The sequence below is a fragment of the Drosophila santomea genome, unplaced genomic scaffold, assembly GCF_016746245.2.
Source record: "Drosophila santomea strain STO CAGO 1482 unplaced genomic scaffold, Prin_Dsan_1.1 Segkk9_quiver_pilon_scaf, whole genome shotgun sequence".
In the NCBI taxonomy this organism is placed as follows: Eukaryota; Metazoa; Arthropoda; class Insecta; order Diptera; family Drosophilidae; genus Drosophila; species Drosophila santomea.
The window spans coordinates 89,297-106,549 of record NW_025319030.1 but is presented as its reverse complement, the minus strand read 5'-3'; the positions used below and the strand labels follow the sequence as shown (position 1 = coordinate 106,549).

The following is a 17,253-nucleotide window of genomic DNA, read 5'->3' as shown; positions in this document are numbered from 1 at the left end:
TTTTTTTAAGAATTTGTAAATAAATAATCAAAGAATCAACAGTAAAAATTTGGGTTCATTTGCTTAACTAATACCTTCTTTTATTTAGGCCAACAGTCAAAAGTAGCAAACATGTACTCATACTTGCACGCCACTGTATGTCTTAGTAATGAAGGCTATTGCAATGAGTGCATTTTAAAAGGACATTGCTTTAAGAAACCCGATGAACATTGCGGCATATCGATATCCGTTTCTGTACCGGACACACAATGTTTTCCCCATAATAAAAAACGACGGTGCACTGGATCCAGAAGACTTGAAATTGGGAGCGAATTGCCTTTATAAAAAGCCGCATTGTGGAGGAAGGAAGCCACCGACAATTTGAATGATGGCGACTCAGAACCAAGTTTCATCCCAAACTTAGCAAGTCTTCGAAAACTTCGTGAAGAGGCAACCAACTAGGAATCACCAAGGATCGTGATCAAGTTTCATCATTATACTTTAATAAGGATGAGGGTGAATTGGCTGGATGCATCCTTGATATTGGACTGGATTAATTTTTTTGCATTTACTGCACGGGTGCCCTGATTATCTGATACACGTTACTCAGCTAGTGAAAGTGCGAAGAAGGCTCTTCAACACTGACAATTTTTTGCGGTTTGTAGGCAAAAAAATTTGGGCGTGGAAATTTACAAGACTAATATATAAAAAAAAAATAAAAACATTTTTCAAAAGTGTGGGCGAGGCAGTTTTGGGTGGTTTGTGGGCGTGCCAACATGAGTCAAAAAACTTGCGTTGCGTCTAGATTTTACATCAGTCGGGTGATGTACAACAGAACTAACGTGTAGCTTCAAGGTTTGCTAGAAGAGCGCGCCGTAATTGTCCAAACACCCGGAAGTGCCACTATACTCTCCACACGAGGGCGGCTGGAAACAGGTCCCCTGGCAAGGTTATGTCCCTGCCATAGGATGCTGGCAAATGGTAGTCGGGCGTCCCAGGACGTACTAAGGTGTCACTCGACCCGTGCCGAGAGTCAGCCTGACTGAGGGCCCGGGTCATAAAATAGCTCAGTCTCAAACGGAGAGCTCAGGGTATCTGGCGACCCCCTGTTCTAAGACGCCTAAGATCTCCGCCCGGGTGGACCCTCCTTTTCTCCGCAACTCGTGGGAATCACATGGAGTCATTAAATATAAACAAAAATGAGTCAGGATCTCCCAAAAAACCTACCCAAACGACAGGCCGAACATCTTTCAAGGCAGCGAAATTGGCGAGTTACCCCACCTGCCTGGCCTTCACCAAAGGATCGGGTTCGGATGAACCCCGCCTCAAACCTGAGGCGACTGAGTGCAAGCCGCCCAAAGCCGTCGCCTTGGGAACATCTCCCGGCCCTAGTGCCATGATGCCCCCTTCAGGCGCAGCCAAGCACTCAGTGGCAACCGGTAACGGCACTAAATTTACATATACAGAAAAACGATCTGCTGAGCAAATCCTACGCACCCAGGAGAAAGCGAAGACAGCGGCTTCTTCTGCAGAATGAATGAAGAAGGTGGAATGAGCAAGATCCGTATTGCCAAACTTCGGTAAGGAAGCCCCAAGCCACCCAAGCTCACAGAGGTCAAAAAGCGACCTCCACCTAAAAGGGAGCGCTACCAGGACCTGGCCCCCCTCCAGTCTGCAATGACGGGGGATGGTTCCCAAGCGTCGTCAAGGTAATCGCCTGTGACGATGAACGCTCTGCGGAGCTATACAAAGCCGCAGTAAAAGAGCTGGGGGAGGTGTATGAGGGCGCCGGACTTGTTGCGCTGAGCTGGTCCGACGTACCTTGCCGACCCCGTGCAAGGATCTGGATCCCGTCATCCATCAAGGCGCCGGACCAGATCCTCACCATGCTCCCAGCGATGGTAAAATAAGGGCCTGCATTTTAGCCAAAAAGCACCTTAGCATTTTTCTGCTCCATAATTACAGCGATGCAGACAACGCGGCAGCCACCATGGAGAATCAGCCATCTCCGTTCCGAGTGCTGTCATCGTACATGGCCTATGAAAGGAAAGAACCGCCGGATGAGGTGGTAAGCAGACTGGTACAAGGCAGCGAAAAGCAAAACATAGGCCTCCTAATAGGCTGCAACGCAAACGCCCATCACACACAATGGAAAAGTACAAACACAAACGACCGCGGTGAGTCTCTCTTCAACTTTATTTTTAGTTCAAATCTCTTCATATGCAATAAAGGTAATGACCCAACTTTTATCATTAAGAACCGAAAAGAGGTAATAGACCTAACTCTCGTCTCTAAACCACAATTAGAGACAGTAACCCACTGGAGGGTGCTAGATAAGCACTCTTTCTCGGACCACAGGTATATAGAAACGACCCTCACAATTAACCCCTCAAAACCAGCAGTTTTCACAAACCCAAGGAAAACAGACTGGCAAAAATACAAAAATACTTTTAGGGAAAAAATCCCAACGGATCCCCCTCCATACCCCCAAACAATTTCTAGTCTAAACGAACTAGTTTCAATTTTCACAGAAACCTGCAACTATGCACTGCCCCCATAGCAAGCCCAACAAAAAAAGAAAACCTTCCTGGCGGTCAGCAGAAATGTTCCCCCTCCAAATAGACTGCAGAACCCTTTTTAACAGGGCCAAGGCAGGAAATGAGGAGGCCCTGTGGACCGCCTACAAGAGAGCCTTTGCAAACTACAAAAAAGCCATCAAGAAAGCAAAGCGATCCTCGTGGCATTCCTTCTGCTCAGAAATTGAAAATACAACTGAAGCAGCCAGACTTAGAAAAATGCAATCCAAATCGGCTACAACCCTAGGCTACCTTAAAAGAGCAGATGGCTCCTGGACCAGCACGAGTGAGGAGTCTCTGGAGATACTTCTAGACACTCACTTCCCAGGAAGCAGCCGAAACGCTCTCACCCCTCAACAATCAAACGCCACACTGGCAATTATCAAACTGTGCATAGGCCCAAAGGTCCTCCATTGGCCGTACACAGCTTTAAACCATACAAATCTGCAGGTACAGACAAAATCATACCCGCACAAATCCAACATGCGGGAAATATAGCCATAAACTGGCTTCTTGACATTTTTTAAAGGTCCCTACTTCTTGGACACCTACCACAATCGTGGCTAGAGTCCCGAATTGTCTTCAACCCCAAAGCTGGGAAACCATCATACATGACCCCCAAGGATTTCCGACCAATTAGTCTGTCATCCTTCCTACTAAAGACCCTTGAAAGAATTATCGGCCTGCATCTGAGATCAACTCTCAATCCAAGTCTCATCACAGACACGCAACACGTCTACAAGAAAGGGAAATAGACAGAGACAGCACTACACTCTCTCGTCCCCAAGATAGAAAAATCAATGTCCCAAAAGGAATAGGAATACGCGCTGGTAGCATTCCTGGATATAGAAGGAGCTTTTAAGAACGTCATCCCAACGGCGATTACCGGAGCCCTGACAGACCTTGGGATAGACCGCCACTTGGTGGGACTCATAAACCAACTGCTCACCTGCAGGAAGGTTATGTCTTCACTAGGCGCGTCAACCCTCACTAGGCACTCCGCAAGCAGGGTAATAGCCTACGCAGACGACGTTGCTTTTATCTTCACAGGTAAATACCCCCAAACGCTATGCGATCTCATGAGCGAAAAACTCAGTGTTTTGTCCAGCTGGAGCAAAAACAACGGACTAGGAATTAACCCCTCAAAGACCGAGCTGGTTCTCTTCACTAGGAAGTATAATATACCACACTTAGTCCCACCTATCCTCAACAATCAAAGACTTTCATTCAGTAGCAGCGCAAGGTACCTGGGCGTAATACTTGACAGGAATCTAAACTGAAACTTAAACCTCACAGACAGATACAAAAAAGCTTCAATAGCACTCTTCACGTGCAAGAAAGCAATAGGGCTTAAATGGGGCATGACACCCTATATAGTAAACTGGATATATACGGCCATTGTCAGACCAATACTACTGTACGGGGTCGTGGTATGGTGGCCGGTTCTGAAAAAGAAACCCATCGTTATCACTCCTCATTTGCAGCACCTTTGTAGGTCAATTATTTCACCATGTCAGCATGGGTTCTCTTTCTTGTATTCTCCGAGTCACATCCGGCGTCCCACAAGGGAGCCACCTAGGTCCGCTCCTTTTTACCTTATTTATTAACGACCTTCCCTTAATAATAAATCATTCGCGTGTACTAATGTACGCTGATGATGTAAAATTATGCTTGCAATATAAGGACATTTCTCGCCATTTGGACTTACAATCCGATCTAGATTGCTTTCAAACCTGGTGCCGTGATAACGTATTAAACTTAAATGGCTCTAAGTGTAAAGTTATGACCTTTTGTCGTGCCAACTCAATGCACGCAACTTACACTTTAAGTGGCTGCTCTTTGGACAGAATAACACATGTTGATGATCTTGGTGTTCTTCTGGACCCTAAACTTAAATTTTCAGACCATATTTCGTCTATTGTCAATAAGGCCAGGGGTGTGCTTGGTTTTATAAAACGGTGGTCAAAGGAATTTGATGATCCTTACTTGACCAAAACATTATTTATTTCTCTAGTCCGTCCGATCCTCGAGTATGGATCACCTGTTTGGAGTCCACAATATGAAGTTTACTCGGACCGCATTGAATCGGTTCAAAAGAACTTCTTACTTTTTGCCTTACGGCGCCTTAATTGGGATGCAAACCGTAGATTACCTCCTTATTCGAATAGATTAATGTTAATTAACTTACCTTCCTTAGCTAACCGTAGAACGATTGTAACGAACTGTTTTTCTTATTTCGGCTCGCTACGAAATGCAACGGCTAGCTCAGAGATTTTGTTTGTTCGTCCCACCAAATTTATGATTTGTGTGATTGCCCGACCAAGAAGAAGACAGCTTCTCAGATTCAACCACTTTTATTTATCGTCACTTGTTGACCAGGATTCGGTGATCCTCGCCGCTGGATGCACGTCGTTGCTCCCTCGTCGTCCTTCCGTCGTACGCCTGCGTCGCTGCCGACGGGGATCCGTACCGGCTCGCCTGGGGCTTAGGATGTTATGGGGCAGGGTGTATCGTCCACGAGTTAAGCTAGTGCTCCCCTCCGAACCACCGTTGCGACCACTGACTCCACTGTCCCTTTCTGACTACGCTAGGTCCTCGCCGAAGGATAGCCTGCGGCTCGACCGGGGCTTAGGATGTTATGAGGCAGGGTGTATCGTCCACGAGTTAAGCTTGCGCTTCCCTCCGAACCACCGTTGCGACCACTGACTCCACTGTCCCTTTCTGACTACGCTAGGTCCTCGCCGAAGGATAGCCTGCGGGCTCGACCGGGGCTTAGGATGTTATGGGGCAGGGTGTATCGTCCACGAGTTAAGCTAGCGCTTCCCTCCGAACCACCGTTGCGACCACTGACTCCACTGTCCCTTTCTGACCACGCTAGGTCCTTGTGTTCGCTCGTCCTTCGCTGATCTTCACGTGCGGCGATCCACTCTGGATGCCCGCTTGACGCACTTGTGTTCCCGTCGTTTCACTGTCACTCGGTATCGACTCTTCGCGTACTTCTTCGCTTTCCGTATGGCTGTAAGGCTCTCGCGTACTTCTTCTTGACTGTCCCGAGCTGCGCCGGCGCCGTCCCTTATATCGGCTGCGGGAATCCCGTTATTTCCCGTTTTGCACACGGCTCGCTCGGGTACAAGGTCCAAACATGTCCCGTTAGTTCACGGTGCGTCCTCTTTGTGCCTGTCCAAAGTCCGCACCGTTACCGTATGACCTCTACGCCCTTGGCGGGTTCGAGTCCAAGGTCCAGCGCGGTACCGTTAATTCACGGTCTCTCCACTTTGCCGGGGTCCAAGGTCCATTATTTACCGTTCGACCTGACCGCCCTTGGCTCCTCTCGCATTCCAGCCGTCTTCGCTGTTGCTATGCCGATCTCCTACACCCGGATTTGTGGGGAGTTTTAAGACTCCTCACATCTCCCCCTTTCTTCGGAAGATTTCAAAAGAATGCTGCTTCCGGCGGTCCTCTGCTTCGGTGTCTCCTTGCATGGGCAACTTCCTCAATCACCTCTCGTCGACCCTGCGCCCTTTGTTCTCAGCCTGGCAGTCGCAGCTTATTAGACCCCGTCGTTCAGCGTCTTGACTTGGCATCTTGAACCTCCTTGCGCCTTCCTGATCGCAGCCTTACGTCTCAGCGTATTCGAGCATCTCGACGTGGCCTCTTGATCCTCACCGTTCCATTCTCCTCACGTCGACTGCGCCTCCTTGATCTCAGCCCGGCAGCCTCAGCCTAGTAGACCCTGTCGTTCGACGTCTCGACTCGGCATCTTGATCTTTGCGCCCTTCTCCAGCCTCCTGTACCTGTTGCCGTCTGCTTCTTGTCACCAGCTCCGCATTTAAATTTGCCGCCTCTTCGTCGCTTCGCATCCCTGGCAACTCCACCGATACTCACCATGATCGACTTATCGATGTTGGCGACCGGCGTTGCCACCTCCGACTCCTACCGATGTTGTCCCATCGCTGATTGCGCGATCGAGTTATCGATATTGGCGACCGGCGTTGCCACTTCCTGTTCCGATGTTCCGATGTCGTGCCGATTGCTGTCAATAGTGTGACAGCGTGTTGAAAATCAATTTAATATCCAGTATTTTTGTTCCCTATCGATCTCACTATCGATCGACCGCTATTATCGTAGCGCCCCCATCCCGATTTTCTCCAAGCACGTGGATTTCGGAGTTGCAGCTCAATGGAGGTAAGTTTACGGAATTTATTGTAAAAACCGCCATATTTACTCATCCTCTCCTTTTTTGTTTTAGCTCCTCCCACACGATATGATGGCCCTTGATGCTCCAGGGTTGCTGGCCCTGGACACAGGCGCCCTGGAGGCCCTTTGGCAGGGACCCCGATGATCGCCCCTCCATGCTCCGGGCGGCTGCCCCTGGACCCAAGCGCCTTGGAGGCCAGCATGCCGTCTCCGCGCCTGCGGCAGCCTCGCGTCGATTTGCCGGCCCGCGTGCCTGGCCCCGCGTCCGATTGCTGGCCCGCGTGCCTGGCCCCGCGTCCGATTGCTGGCCCGCGTGCCTGGCCCCGCGTCCGATTGCTGGCCCGCGTGCCTGTTGGCTGCTGCAGATGACTCGCACCTATTTTTTTACTGTGAGCAACAAAGTGCCCTTACCCTCCCCTGACCCACAACTCTCATTATGTCGTTTTTGTTTCGTTTATTGGGGTACGTACACCTGAATGGCCCCGCCGCGACGCACCTTCAGCCGGAACCGCTGGCCGTCCAGCACGAACAGCTTGGCCCAGCGGTCCTTGTGGCTTCTTCTCGCCTGGGCCTCGGCCTCCTCGACCACTCTGGGTGGCCACTCCGCGCGCTCGAGCTCCTTCCATGGCTTCCCGCCCAGCGACTGCTGCCTGCGGAGGCATGGTCGCTGCGGTGGCGGTCTTGCCTCGGGGCACGACTCCTGCCGCGCGAGCTTCGGTGGTGGTGGTACGGGCCACACCCACGGACCCTTCTCCGGGTTCTCTCCCGCGTCTCCGACCTCTACCCGTGCGCGAACTTGCGGGTCGCGCGCCCGCTTCTCCACCGGCCTCCATCCGACCGCGCCCACCTCCTCCCACACGCGGGCCTCCGGCGTGTCCTCCGGCGGTGCGGGCCATGTCCAGGTCACCGTTTGCTGGTGCCACCGGCGGCCGCCCAGGCCGATCGTGCGCAGCGTCTGCGCGACGTGCGCCTGGTCCACTTCCCAGGACTGCTGCCGCTCGCACCGGGGCCCCTCCTCATCCTGGGGTGGCGGCGTCGGCTGCGGCTGCGCCGGTGGCGGCGTCGGCGGCAACGGCGGCTGCGGTTGCGGCGTCGGTGGCTGCGGCATCCCCGGGTGCTGCGGCTCCGGTGTCGGCGGCTGCTGCTGCGTCGGTGGCTGTGACTGCGCCGGTGGCGGCGGTGGCGGCTGTGACTGCGCCGGTGGCGGCTGTGGCTGCGGCGTCGGTGGCTGCGGCATCTCCGGGTGCTGCGGCTCCGGCGTCGGCGGCTGCGGCTGCTCCTGCTGCTGCTGCGTTGTTGGTGGCGGTGGCGGCTGCGACGGCGGCGGTGGTGTCGGTGGCAACGGCGGCTGCCGTGGTGGCAACGACGGTGCGTGGGGCACCCACAATGCCTCCTCCTCCTCTTGCCACTCCGACAGGCGTTTTTCCCACGCGGCCTTGGCGGCGGCTGCCTTCCGCTCCACCACCATCCGCTCGAACCGCCGCAGCGTGGCGATCCGTGCCTCCGCGAACTCGCGCACCTCCCGCGGGTCCTTCGACGGCATCGCCTCTCCCAGCCGAATCCGACCGTGGCCCTGTGTCGCCCGCCGCACGCTGCGGTAGGCCATCCTCGCCTTCGCTCTCCGGCCTCCTTCGTCCTCCTCCGAGGATACCACCGGGGTGACGGTCTCACCCCCGTCGTCCTCCTCGCTCTCTGAGGAGAGGGACACGCAATCCACGGGCTCTTCGTGATTCGCCTCCATCGCCTCGTCCTCCGACAGCTCCGTGTCGGGCACCTCCTCCGTGTCCTCCTGGACCGGGGATGGGGATCGCGACACCAAGGGTGACGCCAGAAGCTGGAGGTAGGACTCGGAGTCCGCCCTCCATATCGCTCCGGGCTGTTCCCCGGTGCCGGTCACCCTCACCTCCCGGTTGTTCTCCGCGTTGCTGCTCATCTTGTGCCGACTTGATCTTAAAAGAAAGCCTCTAGCTTTTTCCGCCGCGACGAAACCTCGGTTTTCGATTTACTCCTTTCCGCCGTTATTCCGCGGGGCCTGTACCGGTAACGGGATTCTCCTCCGTGCACCTGCCTCCTACGGAATTCGCAATTGTGTGCGTTAGCCGTTAACGGTTTTCCGGCTGTGTACCCTCCCTGTCCCGCTCTCGCGCTCCAACGGGCCTTTTGTGTGTGTGTGTGTGTGAGTGATTAACTGCGACTTCCGACTTCTCGATACCCTGTATCGTCTTCCCCCCTTCTTCGCGAAAGGGTTTTATTGTGGTGTGTCGCTCTCGTTATCCTCTGGCCCGCCGGCGCCCGCGCTTCCCGGCTTCAAATCGCTAATATGAGCCGTTTTTGTCTTCTTCGTTGTGGCGTGTTCCAAAATACAAATCACCGGCGACGTGAATTTCTTTATTTTGAACGGCCCGTCGAACTTCGGTGCCAGTTTTGCCGCGAAGCCCTCAGCTGCTTTTGATAGGTGGTGCTCCTTGGCCCACACAGTTTCGCCCACCTTGGGTTTCCACGGCCTCCTCCGGAGATTATAGTGGCGCGCCTGATCCTGCGCTGCCTTTTCCATGTTCCTCCGCACCAGTTCGAAGATCTCCTTCAGTTTTCCCGCGTTTTCCGCCGGCGTCTGTGGACACCTGCCCGTTCCGGCCGTCTGTTCGTCGAACAACGCATTCGGCAGCCTCGGTTCTCTTCCCTGCGTTATAAATGCCGGCGAGTATCCAGTGGTTTCTGCCACGCTCGTGTTCACCGCCAACTGCAGCTCTGGCCAGTTCTCGTCCCATGTCCTCTGATCGGCCCCCGTGAACTGCGCGATCATCGTCTTCACGGTCCTGTTGGCCCTTTCGGTCGGGTTTTCTTGTGGAGTGTATGGAGCCGTGAGCTGGTGTTTTACACCCAGCTCCTCCAAAAACCTCTTGAATGCCCTGCTCGTGAACTGGACTCCGTTGTCCGTGATCATGACCTTTGGCACTCCGTACCTGGCCACTATCCGCTCTCGCACGGCCTTTCGCAGCGTCTCGGTGGTCGCCCTACGCATCGGAACGATCTCGGTCTACTTGGAGAACCTGTCCACCAGGACCAGCAGCATCGAATTGCCGTGCTTTGACCTCGGCAATGGGCCCACAAAGTCCGCACATACGGTGGCCCACGGTTCTTCCGGCACCTGTGTCAGCATTTTCCCGGCTGCTTGCAGTTGGTTGGGCTTGTATTTCATGCAGCTCTCGCAGTTCCTTACGTATTTCCTGACGTCTCGGTGCATTCCTGGCCAGTGGTACCTGGCTGCCACCCTCGCCATAGTCTTCCGACTTCCCAGGTGTCCCGCCGTCGGCATGTCGTGGTTCTCGGCCATGACGCGCTGTCTCTCCCTGGTTGGTACACACAGCTTCCATGACACCACATCCTCGTGTCCTGCCCGGTGCGGAATGTGCCTATACAATTGGCCGGCCTCTTCCAGGTAGTCCGGGTACTTTTGGGGCTCCTGCTTCATCTTCCTCCGCATCCCATCTATCCACTTGCACTCCTGCTGTTCGTCCGGTTGCCCTTCTTCCGTTATCCTGCGGCTCGTTTCCTGCAGCGGCTGCCTCGATAGGGCGTCCGCGACGATGTTCAGCTGGCCCTTTCTGTACGAAATCTCGAAGTCGTATTGTTGGAGCTCCAATGCCCATCTCGCGATCCTTCCGGACGGACTCTCGATGCTGTTCAGCCACTTCAGGGCCATGTGATCCGTTATCACTTTGAAATGGTAGCCCTCCAGGTATGGTCTTAATTTCCTGACAGCCCACACTATTGCTAAACATTCCTTCTCTATTGCAGAATAATTTTTCTCCGCTCCGTTCAGCGATCTGCTGGAGTAGGATATCATCCGCTCGCCTTGCTCGGAGTGCTGTGTGAGGATAGCGCCCAGCCCGTAGTCGCTGGCGTCCGTCTGTAGCACGAACGTCCGTGTGAAGTCGGGGCATGCCAGGATCGGGTCGGCGACCAACCTAGTTTTGACGGCCTCGAATGCTTCTTGGTGGGCGTCAGTCCATTCCCATTTTGCTTGTTTCTTTAGGAGTGCGTTCAGTGGTTGTACCAACGTTGCAAAATCCGGTACAAAACGTCTGTACCACGACGCCACTCCTAGATACTGTCGCAGTTCCTTAACGTTTCCCGGGGGCTTTAGCTGAGCTATTGCCGCTACCTTCTCCGGATCCGTTCCGATGCCCTGATCCGTCACCCGGTGGCCCAGGTATTGTAGCTCCTTTCGAAAGAACTTGCACTTATCTGCGTTAACTTTCAGGTTTGCCGCCCTCAGCCTCCGGAACACCTCCTTCAGGTTACGCTTGTGCTCTTGTAGTGTCCGTCCGATCACAATTATGTCGTCCTGGTACGCAAATGCGTGTGGCATCATCTCTGGTCCTATCACCTGGTCCAACGATCTCCACCAACTGATCTCCACCTGCATCTTCGGGTTCTTCGGGTAGTAGCGCTGTTTGACCGGTTGATCGTCTTTCATCGTGATTCTGTGCACCGCCACCGTTGACGTCCCTTGGACTCTTCCCAAATCTGCTAGCTCTGCCTTCAGGAAGCCGTCTATATCTTCCTCCGCAAAGTCGGTCGTCCTTTCCACTACTGCCACTGACAGCTTCTCGCGCGCATTGCTTCGCACCAGCTGTCCCGCCGGTATCGTTGCGCTCAGACCCGCGCATGCTATCCTGGCTCCAACTTTCGTTAGGAAATCCCATCCCAGTACTAGCGCGTCGATGATGTTGTGGAGGATTAGCAGTTGCATTCTTACGGTCCTCTCTCCCAGTCCTACGTCTACTTCGAGCAGCGATGTGACCTCCTCGAACCGTCCATCAGCCATCCGCACCTCTCTTCTCGTGGCTACGACCTCTCCCACTGCCCGCAACCTGTCCGCCAACTCTTCGCTAATAAAGCTTGCTGTGGCTCCGGTGTCCATCGTGGCCTTAACTTCCATTCCGTTTATGAGCACTGTGGCGGACAGTTGTCTTTCTTCCGCCTTCAGCTTGCCCATTAATTTTGAGGGGCAGCACCTTGCGAACCCTGGTTGCCCGTCTGAGGCTGGGGTCGCGTGGCGTTTCCCGATCTTGGGCAGCATTCTGCGGTCTTCCGGCCGATTCGCCCGCACGACCAGCAAAATGTTATCGGTCGGTTCCGACACTCCCGCATCCAGTGCTCCTGGCTTCCGCACCTATGGCAGGCTTGCGCTGGGTTTAGCACAAACCCCCGCCGCGCCGGGTCTGGTCCTCGCCCGTTCGTCTCGTGCCTCGACGGTCCTGTGGGCTCCTCTTGGCACCTTCTGCACACCGTGTGCTGTTCCCCTCTTTGGAAATCCCGCTGGTGGCGGGCTCTTTGGGTCCGCTCTGATTCGAACCGCTCCCTCTGGGAGTCCAGTTCCTCGAATTCGTCGGCCAGGACCATCAGAGCATCCAGGTTTCGGCACTCGTATGGGCGGACAAACATCCGTAGAGCCGGAGTGCTGTTCTCCCTTATCCTCTCCAGGATCTCTTTGTGGGACATCCCCAAGGGCCGCATTAGGGTCTGCATGTCCACCATGTAATCTTTGAAGCATTCGCCATGCCGCTGCTTCCTCTGCCTGACCTGGTCTGCCAACTTCGTCATGAAGCCTCTGGGCAGGAAGAATTCCTGGAAGCTATGGATGAACTCTGCCCATGTCTCCCAGAACCTGTTGTTGGCGATGAACCACTTTAGGGCCCTGCCCTTCAGCAGTTCCGGCATCGCTCGTGGGATCTGGTTGATATCCAGGCCGTACGTCATTGCTGACCACTCCACCTGTTCCAGGAACTCCAATGGCTTGTCGTGGCCGTCGTACCGGAAGCTCCACTCCCGCACCTGTTTCGCCACCTTTGCGTAATCCGGAGGGGCTACCCTTGCGATGTCTCGCCGATCGCGGCTGGGCTCCCGCCTCTCCCTTCTCTCGCGGCTGCTTTCCCGCCGTTCACTCCCGGTTTCCTGCCTTTCGGGTCTGCTCCCGCTGGCCTCCATCATGCTGTGGACATCGAGGCTCCCCACCAGGCCTTCCACACCGGTGACTTTGATCTCCGGGGCCGGTCTTCTCCCTCTCCAACGCCTCGAGTATGGCGACTGTTTCGGGCTCGTCTGTGGTCTGCTGGATAAATTCGGACAGCGTCCTCCGCATATCCTCGACCAACCCTTCGAGCTTAATGCCTAGGGCGCTTGCTATTGCGGGAAAGTCATCCCTCTTCAGGCTGTATAGCCACGATTTCCCCATCTTCTCCTCTGTTCTTTTTGATCAGGACAATCACGGTTGGGCGCCAGATGTAACGAACTGTTTTTCTTATTTCGGCTCGCTACGAAATGCAACGGCTAGCTCAGAGATTTTGTTTGTTCGTCCCACCAAATTTATGATTTGTGTGATTGCCCGACCAAGAAGAAGACAGCTTCTCAGATTCAACCACTTTTATTTATCGTCACTTGTTGATCAGGATTCGGTGATCCTCGCCGCTGGATGCACGTCGTTGCTCCCTCGTCGTCCTTCCGTCGTACGCCTGCGTCGCTGCCGACGGGGATCCGTACCGGCTCGCCTGGGGCTTAGGATGTTATGGGGCAGGGTGTATCGTCCACGAGTTAAGCTAGTGCTCCCCTCCGAACCACCGTTGCGACCACTGACTCCACTGTCCCTTTCTGACTACGCTAGGTCCTCGCCGAAGGATAGCCTGCGGCTCGACCGGGGCTTAGGATGTTATGAGGCAGGGTGTATCGTCCACGAGTTACGCTTGCGCTTCCCTCCGAACCACCGTTGCGACCACTGACTCCACTGTCCCTTTCTGACTACGCTAGGTCCTCGCCGAAGGATAGCCTGCGGGCTCGACCGGGGCTTAGGATGTTATGGGGCAGGGTGTATCGTCCACGAGTTAAGCTAGCGCTTCCCTCCGAACCACCGTTGCGACCACTGACTCCACTGTCCCTTTCTGACCACGCTAGGTCCTTGTGTTCGCTCGTCCTTCGCTGATCTTCACGTGCGGCGATCCACTCTGGATGCCCGCTTGACGCACTTGTGTTCCCGTCGTTTCACTGTCACTCGGTATCGACTCTTCGCGTACTTCTTCGCTTTCCGTATGGCTGTAAGGCTCTCGCGTACTTCTTCTTGACTGTCCCGAGCTGCGCCGGCGCCGTCCCTTATATCGGCTGCGGGAATCCCGTTATTTCCCGTTTTGCACACGGCTCGCTCGGGTACAAGGTCCAAACATGTCCCGTTAGTTCACGGTGCGTCCTCTTTGTGCCTGTCCAAAGTCCGCACCGTTACCGTATGACCTCTACGCCCTTGGCGGGTTCAAGTCCAAGGTCCAGCGCGGTACCGTTAATTCACGGTCTCTCCGCTTTGCCGGGGTCCAAGGTCCATTATTTACCGTTCGACCTGACCGCTCCTCTCGCATTCCAGCCGTCTTCGCTGTTGCTATGCCGATCTCCTACACCCGGATTTGTGGGGAGTTTTAAGACTCCTCACACGATGCTTGGAACAGTCTTTATTTTTAACCTTATTCGTGGTGAAGTGGATAGTCCCGACTTGGTTAGTCGGCTAAACTTCACTGTTCCAAGTAGATTTACTAGAAATTACGTACCTCTAATTTTAAATCATTGTAGATCTAACTATGAGTTGCATGATCCCTACAGAGTATTATGTTCTGACTATAATAGATTCTATCCTATTATCTCTAATTCTGACTCTCTGCCGTTTTTAAAGCGATCAATACTAACGTACTTAACGAATTCTTAGATATTACTACTAGCATACATATATTTCCTCGTCCTTTACTGTCTTCTATATCGCGTCTATCTTCCCGCGATTCGAGCCGTACGATACACGGCAGCGCCCCTCGGTCGGTTGGGCGGGAGGTGTGGCCGTGGGACTCGCGCGTTAAAAAAAAAAAAAAAAAAAAAAAAAAAAATGCAAAGAGCTGCGGCACTCTGCATCAGCAGTGCTTACGCACCACCCCAAACGAAGCCCTAAATGCCATACTCAACCTCCCAAGCCCAGAACTAGCAAATAGTCCCCTCCAGGACAGACTACTGCACTCCAACGGAGTACATACAAACACCTTTCAACACAATCATCCCAGAGAGGGACGATTGGAACTCACGAACACCAGGCCCCCAGAATGCTATATGCTTCTATACAGACGGGTAAAAACTACAGAACAGAGTAGGAGGAGGAGTTTACTCCGAACAGCCTACGCATTTCGTTCAGACTCCCCGATCATTGCAGCGATTTCCAAGCTGAAGTGGCTGCTATAAGGGAGGCCCTAAAGCACTTAATCCGGAAAGCTCACACGTAAACATATTCAGTGATAGTCAAGCAGCTACACTCAGAAGTTCTCCAGTAGCTTGTAGTTCTGTATTTGGGGTTTGAATTCTGCTATTAGTCTCGCTTTGAAGGTAGGCCAATCCTCGACGTTCGGTCGTGTTATGTGTCCATCCAAGTTCCTTTCGATGGCTCCAAGTACAATCCTCTGTTGTCGCATTTCGTTAGTTTGGTTAGTCAAATTACGTAGTTCACCCTGCTTATGAAGGTGTAGAGGGTTTCTGGATTACCCTTAAACGGCATTGTGTCTTTTAGCTGCCGAGGTTGTTTCGTTCGTTTCGTTCGGCAAGGTTGTTATCGTTCACCGCCACGATTGGGGGGGTGGTCATTTTTTTTCTGCGTGAACTGAAATGATATTTCTGTATAGGATTGGAGTATTCCAACATAAGCATTCAAAACCTATATAGTTTATAATCATAAATCAAAACAAGAAAGAACGCTATAGTCGAGTTCCCCGACTATCTGATACCCGTTACTCAGCTAGTGAAAGTGCGAAGGAGAGTCTTCAACACTGACAGTTTTTGGCGGTTTGTGGGCGTTAGAGTGGGCGTGGCAAAAAGTTTTCTTGCAAGTCGATAGAAATTTACAAAACTGATACAAAAATGAAAAAATATCAAAACATTTTTCAAAACTGTGGGCGTGGCAGCTTTGGGCGGTTTGTGGGCGTTAGAGTGGGCGTGGCAAAAAGTTTTTTAACAAATCGATAGAAATTTACAAGACCAATACAGAAATGAGAAAATATTTAAACATTTTTCAAAAGTGTGGGCGTGGCAGTTTTGTGCGGTTTGTGGGCGTTAGAGTGGGCGTGGCAGCATGATTCGACAAACTTGCGCTGCGTCTATGTCCCTGGAGTCTGTATGCCTAATCTCAACTTTCTAGCTTTCGTAGTTCCTGAGATCTCGACGTTCATACGGACAGACAGACGGACAGACGGACAGACGGACAGACGGACAGACGGACAGACGGACGGACGGACAGACGGACAGACGGACATGGTCAAATCGACTCGGCTCTTCTCGGCTGATCAAGAATATATATACTTTATATGGTCGGAAACGCTTCCTTCTGCCTGTTACATACTTTTCAACGAATCTAGTATACCCTTTTACTCTACGAGTAACGGGTATAATGAGCTGAAAAGCAATGGCGTGGGCATCACTGTTCTGTATGCAATTACGATCTTCCCAGTACTCACAATCTGTCCCTTTCTAACGCATTGATAAAAAAAACAGCTGAAAAGCAATGGCGTAGTCATCCCTGCTCTTTACGCCATTACGATCTTCCCAGTACTCACAATCTGTCCCTTTCTTACGCATTCATAACAACACACACACATACATACAAAAAACCTGCAATGGCGCAGTATGCATGCTGGAGCGGCCATCTCTTTTATTGCGTGATGCAGCCCTCTCTATTGCCATCTCGTTTGTACACATTACTGACAGACCATTTTTGATCACCATTTTTTTTTAAGACTGGATATATACATATACGCACACTAAACCGAAATCAAACCGAATCAAATCACAACAAGAGCTTCGCCAATTTGAAGCTTAAATAATTAATAAAATAATTATTAAAAGTAAAGCTATTCATAAGCCAAACTTTCTACGTTTGGCATATACTCCACCTTTTTAAATTGAATCATATATGTAAGTTAGCGCGACCCGGTTGGTCACGCCTTAGTCGATCCATTTGGCTCGACACTTTACCTAGTTGCAAATTGCATGATGATTAGATGTTCCATTCTCAAATAAATCGAAGCTTTAGTTCTGTTGGTTTTTTCTTTATTGCGATATTCTTAAATAAATCGAAGCTTTAGTTCGGTTGGTTTTTTCTTTATTGCGATATTCAAGATTCTTTATTTGAAGGTCTACAATGTTCATCGATTAGCTCGGCTCGACGTTCCAGACTGGAATGCCGAAACTCCTTCGGACAAGTTTAAATGAAGCTAATGCAACGACGTTTCGTCCAGCGACGACCGTGGGAAATGATGCATCAGCTGGCCGTTGCTGATACAATTTTAAAAAGACGGGTTCGTTCGATTTTGTCTATCTATCCGCTTTGACGTTGGTGACAAACGTTAAATTTTCGTTCGGCCTGGCAAAGAATTGTGGATATTTCTGGCTATCGTTTCCTAGAATAGCATTAAAAGATTTCAGTGTAGGA

The 17,253-nt window shown here is 52.3% G+C and overlaps 1 protein-coding gene across 1 annotated transcript; it reads right to left on the bottom strand.

The window, feature by feature from the left end:
• Positions 1–7,206: 7,206 nt before the first annotated feature.
• LOC122756658 (histone-lysine N-methyltransferase SETD1B-like) lies at positions 7,207–8,685 on the bottom strand. The gene is made up of 2 exons (XM_044006875.1): positions 8,134–8,685; positions 7,207–7,938 (listed from the first exon to the last, which is right to left on the bottom strand). The coding sequence occupies exons 1-2, from the start codon at positions 8,683–8,685 to the stop codon at positions 7,207–7,209; spliced, it is 1,284 nt and encodes a 427-aa protein (XP_043862810.1).
• Between the last annotated feature and the right edge of the window lie 8,568 nt (positions 8,686–17,253).